Genomic DNA, 6342 nt, shown 5'->3' with positions numbered 1-6342 from the left:
ATAATTTTAATATTTATATAAGTAAATATACATTGAATTTAATAGATAAAAGGAATATAATAATTGATCAAATAAAGGAAATATCTTGATGAAAAATAAGATGAAGTAATGTTGCAGATTAAATTTTTTTATTGCCACAATAAGCTGAAATACAAAATTATCCATGTATAATTTTATGATTTAGGAATAAACTATTATTTTATGCAATGCTAAATTCATATAAAAACTTACTTTATAATTGATAATTGAGGCATGCCTGGATCAGCACCTTTCCTAAAGCCTGTAACAATAAATTAATTGTAAAACAAATTAATGAATTGATTTACATATAATGGATTAATTTTATTATAATATAATATTGTTGTATATGAATTATTTATAATTGTTAAATAAAAAAAAGTTATAAGAAAAAACTAACCTAAGAATAATATAGCGGGAATAAATCCCCAATGAAATATAGCTTTGCTCACATCCAAAATAATAGCAACTTTTTGCTTTGTACGCGGACACATCGCCATTTTTATAGATTTGTTATGTACAAAATTAATATAGTTTAGATTAATATTTATATATATTACGATATAGAATATATGCAATTGATGAACTTCGATATAATGATGAGTATACGTACAATGAAATTTTGAACGATTACGAAAATCAAATATTATTGAAAACAAGCGTATATTTTTATAATTATAACATGTGTTTCCTTTCGCTAATTAATCAAATTTATTCGATCATACAAATATCATATTAAGTCATATTTTTATTTTATTTTGTTTTCTTAATCAACAATTGAAATTTCGATTATTGAAGACAATCTTTAATTTCTTTTGATAGTACATCTATCTAATATTTTGTAGTTCATGCTTACGTTTTGACGTTCATCCATTATGTAGAATATTTCAATTTATTTTTTCACTTTTACTTTTCTCTCAATGGTAATTTTATCTATTTATATCTGTAAAATATCTTTTAAATATTTTACTAAAAAAAAAGAGAGAGAAAAATAATAATTATTGTATATTTTTTTAATATTTTGCAAATGTAAATTTATATTCGTATCATAAAATATTCTTTCAGAGTTCATCATATTATTGTATTTGGGGTTTATGTGATTCATGGCAATATTGTTGCGGTGATAATGTTTGCTGCGATGAAACTGATTTTAATATGTTACTCGTAACGTACGTTTAATATTTCTTCAATTTAATATCACATATAAATAATAATATTGACAATTTCACATTAACAGGATTATTTTTGGGATAATTATCATTATGACGTTCTGTTGTATTTGTTTTTATTGCATCTCTCGGCGAATTTATATGTCTTTTCTAAAAAAATATTTTAAAATTATATATATTTTAACTCAAAAAGAATTTAAAGAAAGAGAATGGGAAGATAAGGTAAATATTGTAATGATTAAAGAATCAAAAGTAGAAGATTGCGTTGTATAAATAAAAACAACAAAAATTATATTCCAATAAACATTATACTTATATATTCTATATTATATTTTTCTCAACCCATTATTATTAATAATTTCCGATAATATTAAGAAATACCCATGCTTTGATATCAAAAATTATTTTATTATGCATAATAAAACAATAAATAATTATATGATAAATAAAAATAATATAATTAATAGAATAAATATTTTCGAAAAAAAAATATTATTTATAACAATACAAAATTTTTTTTTTTAATGAGATTTAATTAAGAAAAGAATGAGCATATAAATTTTGCCATTAAAAAAATAAAACTACGTTGATGATTTATAATATACGATAATACTACGATGATTAGATCGAATTAAAATTTTTAAGTTATGCAATATGTTGTATTTGTTGAATAATACTTTAGTTTGTACTAATTTATTTATTACAATTCAGTTTACTTATATTGGCAATCCTGTGTTTGATGACGTCATTGTAAAGTTCCGAAATTGAAATCAATAAACGGTGTGCAATGTTGTGTGCACATGATAGTCGAAGCGAAATGGTGATTATATCAAAACAATTTGGCAGAGCGCATCGTTTTTATTTGTTAAGTACGAGAGTGTAAATATTTTATTAGAAGATGGCCCGAAACACGAAGAAAAAATTGGCGATATTCGCTGGAACATCAAAATGTTTAATATATGTGAGTAATTTTTTTCAATTTTAGTATATTTGTTTCGATATTGTTTATTCAAAAATATCAAAGTTATTCTTTAGAAGTTATACTTTATATTTTAAATTTACAAAAACTTCTTTTTAAAATAAATTACAAAAGTCTTAATTATTTTTTAATATAAACTATGCGATTTTTTTCTTTAATTGAATTTACCAAATATTTTTTTTTTTACTTAAAAATGATCGTATTTAACTCATATTAAGATCAATTTCTAAATTATATTTAATTTAATTTAATCTCTCTCTTTTATCCTTTTTATATAATTGTATACAATATATAATATATAATATTTATTTATGCATTATTTAAAATTTAAAAAAATAATTTGTTTTAGGCAGAAGCAAAGTATTGTGCCTCTGAAATGCCTGGAGAAATAAAATATTACGAGTGAGTTTTATCTAAATATATTTATCTTATAACAGTAAAGAGAATAGGAAAGTTTTTTTTTTTCTCTTAAATAGTAAAATTTTTTAAATTAAAATAATTAAAAAAAAAATGATAACAATTAAGGAAAAAATGGAAAGAAAGAAGAAAAGAAAGAGAAGGGCAGGAAGAGGAGAAAAAGGAGCATGAAGAGAAAAAAAGAAAGATAAAAATGAAGTATAGAAAATGTATCAAAGCGAAAATATATAATTATATATTTACATATATCTTTTAGGTGTCCTAGAACCGAATATTGTTGCGGTATTGGTTGTTGCGTATCACCTGGATTACATTTTCATCATTTATGGTATTATTGGTGCGCAAAACAGTTTACAAAATTATTCAGATATATCTGTTTGCATGAAAAATAAAATTTGTAATGTAACTTTTTTTACAATTTTATCATAGGATATTGGTTATAATTATGTTCCTGGTATGCTCCGGTGGTGGATGGTGGTATCGATATTGGTTACAAGGAAGATATAGAGCAGCTGCATCTGCTATTCCAACTAGAGTTTCCAATTCGCGAGCTCAGAGTTCTCTTCGGGGTGGAACGATGTGTCAAGGGCAGAGAGCTCGTATAACGTATAATTCAGCAAGGAATACCGTTTTGTTGCATCGTATGTGGAAAGGCGAGTGTATACTCGTGACAATTAAACAATTACGACTTATTCAATGTTGATCAATTTATTTGTATTGTTAGGCCCACAAAGAAATGGAGCGATACCCACTTACACCAGCAACAACGCAACAACATCGACTCATTACCAGAACATGAGCGTTATGTTAAATGATGCGAATTGTCCATATTATCAATTATATGGACCACCTCCAAGTTACGAAACCGTGATGGCTCAAACACGTGGTAAAGTATCTAATCCGGCTTCGCCAGAATCAACGAATGCCCGATCATCAAGCGTTGCGCCAAACGCAACGAATTCAAATGTATCCCAATGTTTCTCATATACGTGCAACCTCTCTACAGGATTGAATAACACTTTGGATCAAAATACGCAATACTCGAATGGTGATACGAGTTCTCGGCAACTTGAACGCCGAGAAGGTATCCCGTTTGTGCATTTTCCTCAATATTGCTCGGTCACAGACGGAACGATTAGGCAAAACGTATGTCTTCCTTTCGTCTATCGAGAACAACAATTCGTTCCTAGAGATACCTTTAGCCATATATATCAAACTAGTTCCATGAATTGTGTTCCATATCCGTTAGACAAATCAAATACCTCGAATGCAGAGAATCAAAGTTATCGAGTGACGAATACCGAAAGGTATACAATGGTAGAATGTACAGCAGGTAGTAGTAGAGAACAAGAAGTTTGGGAGTCGGATGATCGTTCAATTTCCAAAGTGCACGATAATCAAATAAAAAGGAATGCGAATGAAAGAATGAAAGAAAAAAATCTGGGAGAAGAAGAAGAACATGAATCGGCAATAGGGACAAGTTTCTCTTCTCTCTTTAAAATCGAAGGAAGTAGTTCGAATGATTCGAAGTCGATCGAGAATTGGTTGGAAAGTTTCGATTCAGAATTAACGAATGATCGTCGTATTTATGGTGGTTCTTTAAAAATAACCGGCAGATACGCTGATAAAGAAAGATTAGACAAATATTCCGTTCAAAGGGCTTTCTCGAAAATTTTGCCCCATTCTTGCGATGGACTTATTAATACAGAGCCAGCGTCTATCGATATATCTCATAACGTAAGTTCTTTAGAAGGAAGAGCTAACGTTAGTGCGAGTTCTTTTCAATCAAATCCATCCAATAATGTGATATTAAAATGTTTTGTTTCCGACAACGCGTCTTTGTCCGTGGAGAATATCCAAAAATTTGAACAATCTCTTTCTCGTCCCGTAAACACTAGTACAAATTCTGATCTTGAAAGTAAATATCGATTAGACAGATCTAAATCACTGGACTGATCACTCGTGAAATACTCGTGAAATACTTACATTTGCTATCGTATTACGCATATAGTGCTTATTCTTGTACTCGTTATTAATTCATACGTATTCGATCACGTTATTACCTTGAAATCGATCGTGTTAACGCGCTAATATATATTATGAATCGCGGTAAAACATTCAATTCATAAAATTCTTCTATAATCAATCCAACGAAACGCACTATTGTTTTCTGTTTTAAAAATTGATCTTTGAATCTCTCTCTCTCTCTCTCTCTCTCTCTCTCTCGCTTCATTTATCTAAATATATTAAATATATTATTTATCTATGATGTATATATATATATATCTAGATATCTACTTTATCTATTCATATCTTTCAATTTCAAGGCATGGAATTTAATTTCGTTAAATTCTGGGAAATGTATTTAAATATTATGTTTTATTTGATGTTGAGATCGTTGAAGTCACGAAACTAAAAAATCGCCAATACGTCTAATATCAATATAGGATAGGTATATGTGATACCATTCAGATTCTCGTACAGAAGATAAGAGACTGACGGGACCACATTTAACACTATTCGTTCAATTTGTCTCGATTATTTATCAATTATATACAGAAGTAATTTGTTATCTATCAACAGTCGTTACTACAACGTGACTCGATCTCATTTTTTTATACAATACGCGATACTGCCAAAAATCTTCGATCCTGTTCACTTCGATAATCGCTTTAAGTTATAAAGTTAATCGATTAAAAAGTGCATGCTTGATTATCTCCTTTTTCCTTCCACTTACAAATGAGCTCAACCAATTCCAATTACGCACAAAAGCGTCCCTCGACGCTGTAATTAATCGTCCTACATAAACGAGTATAACTCATTAGCGCACCTTTTTCTAATCTTGGCACGACAACTTTACAAGCTGTATAACAGTTTCTTATTCTATAATTATTAGATTAAACTTATTATATAAACCGTTTCGTATATTGTATTCTCGAGAAAGATATGAGAATCGGATCAATGAAATTGACGATGTATCGTATATTTTATCGAACAAAGGGCACTGTACTTGATTTTCAATTCGAACATTTATTACGTGTTTGTGTGTTTTTCTAATATACACTTTAATACAATTTTGCGATTGTTTATGAATTTTCGATCGATATCTTGTCAAACGCAAGTCGATGTACGTAATCGTTATTAAGTTATTAAGATATGCAAGCAAGAATTTCACGATTATTGTTAATCTGTTAGATGGTAAAACGGAAGATATACGCGTATATGCGTACGAGAGAAAATGGTTTGTTGGCCGATTGCCGAGAAGCTAAAAGAGTATATTCGAGGATATAGAATGATGAAGCAGGCAGCCGATGATACGAAACGCGAAAAATCAAAATTCAAGAAAAAATATTGAATTTTAATCCGTATTTACAGATAAACGCCTTTTTCCTTAAGTAATTACTTACCGATTATTCTCTTTCTCTCAAGTTGCGTACTTGAAATCGTGATATCGGTGAAAAATGAAACGCACGAATCAATGTCACTGTCGATGTTGTTAAAAGTAAGAAGGCATGTCTATTACCGCGAAACAGATTTATCCGACGGAAGCTGTGCGCGCCAGAGTTGCAGTTATTTTCGCAGCATGAGTGCAGTGGAGAGCAGAAATCGACTTGACGTACCATCGCGTTTTTAAATTTTCGATTACAAGTTTTTGATTATAACAGCGGTCCAAAAAACAACAGTGTACGTGCCAATAACGAGATTCGTTAGATAAGGTAATGTCGATTAGAGCGAGATAATCGATCGAGCTCGTAACAA

The 6342-nt window shown here is 29.2% G+C and overlaps 4 protein-coding genes across 7 annotated transcripts in view; 3 read left to right on the top strand and 1 right to left on the bottom strand.

Moving 5' to 3' along the window:
* Nucleotides 1–111: 111 nt before the first annotated feature.
* LOC102675974 (mitochondrial import receptor subunit TOM7 homolog) lies at nucleotides 112–749 on the bottom strand. Its single transcript, XM_006624086.2, has 3 exons — nucleotides 419–749; nucleotides 232–280; nucleotides 112–144 (listed from the first exon to the last, which is right to left on the bottom strand). Exons 1-3 carry the CDS (start codon nucleotides 516–518, stop codon nucleotides 129–131), a joined length of 165 nt encoding a protein of 54 aa, XP_006624149.1. The 5' UTR covers nucleotides 519–749; the 3' UTR covers nucleotides 112–128.
* Nucleotides 750–861: 112 nt separating this feature from the next.
* On the top strand, nucleotides 862–1511 carry LOC102675840. The gene is made up of 3 exons (XM_006624085.2): nucleotides 862–941; nucleotides 1084–1187; nucleotides 1256–1511. Exons 1-3 carry the CDS (start codon nucleotides 939–941, stop codon nucleotides 1458–1460), a joined length of 312 nt encoding a protein of 103 aa, XP_006624148.1. The 5' UTR covers nucleotides 862–938; the 3' UTR covers nucleotides 1461–1511.
* A 357-nt stretch (nucleotides 1512–1868) lies between these two features.
* On the top strand, nucleotides 1869–6260 carry LOC102675195. Of its 2 annotated transcripts, XM_006624079.2 has the most exons (5): nucleotides 1869–2148; nucleotides 2516–2568; nucleotides 2840–2920; nucleotides 3013–3236; nucleotides 3308–6260. In XM_006624079.2, the coding sequence occupies exons 1-5, from the start codon at nucleotides 2086–2088 to the stop codon at nucleotides 4537–4539; spliced, it is 1653 nt and encodes a 550-aa protein (XP_006624142.1). In that variant the 5' UTR covers nucleotides 1869–2085; the 3' UTR covers nucleotides 4540–6260. The 2 variants fall into 2 exon arrangements, with proteins under 2 accessions (XP_006624142.1, XP_031370249.1); XM_031514389.1 differs by lacking the exons at nucleotides 1869–2148; nucleotides 2516–2568 and adding an exon at nucleotides 2735–2765.
* LOC102675424 (endothelin-converting enzyme homolog) overlaps nucleotides 3331–6342 on the top strand; it is an 11038-nt gene continuing 8026 nt past the window's right edge. The window contains exon 1 of one of the 3 annotated variants that reach the window (XM_006624082.2): nucleotides 3331–3469. The gene's annotated coding sequence lies outside the window, so the exon portion shown is untranslated. Of the gene's footprint in view, nucleotides 3470–5642; nucleotides 6300–6342 lie in introns of those variants that run through there. The other 2 variants (XM_006624084.2, XM_031514388.1) reach the window with 2 other exon arrangements.

This window comes from Apis dorsata, unplaced genomic scaffold (genome assembly GCF_000469605.1).
Source record: "Apis dorsata unplaced genomic scaffold, Apis dorsata 1.3 scaffold_991, whole genome shotgun sequence".
Lineage (NCBI taxonomy): Eukaryota > Metazoa > Arthropoda > Insecta > Hymenoptera > Apidae > Apis > Apis dorsata.
This window is presented reverse-complemented; position numbering and strand designations above follow the sequence as displayed.

Coding starts and splice junctions, on each gene's coding strand:
- LOC102675195 (XM_006624079.2), top strand. CDS start 2,086: ATGGCCCGAAACACGAAGAAAAAATTGGCGATATTCGCTGGAACATCA. Junction 2,921..3,012: donor CATCATTTATGGTATTATTG/GTGCGCAAAACA, acceptor ATTTTATCATAG/GATATTGGTTATAATTATGT. Junction 3,237..3,307: donor GTTGCATCGTATGTGGAAAG/GCGAGTGTATAC, acceptor TTGTATTGTTAG/GCCCACAAAGAAATGGAGCG.
- LOC102675840 (XM_006624085.2), top strand. Junction 1,188..1,255: donor TTTAATATGTTACTCGTAAC/GTACGTTTAATA, acceptor TCACATTAACAG/GATTATTTTTGGGATAATTA.
- LOC102675974 (XM_006624086.2), bottom strand. CDS start 518: ATGGCGATGTGTCCGCGTACAAAGCAAAAAGTTGCTATTATTTTGGAT. Junction 281..418: donor TCCCGCTATATTATTCTTAG/GTTAGTTTTTTC, acceptor TTATTGTTACAG/GCTTTAGGAAAGGTGCTGAT.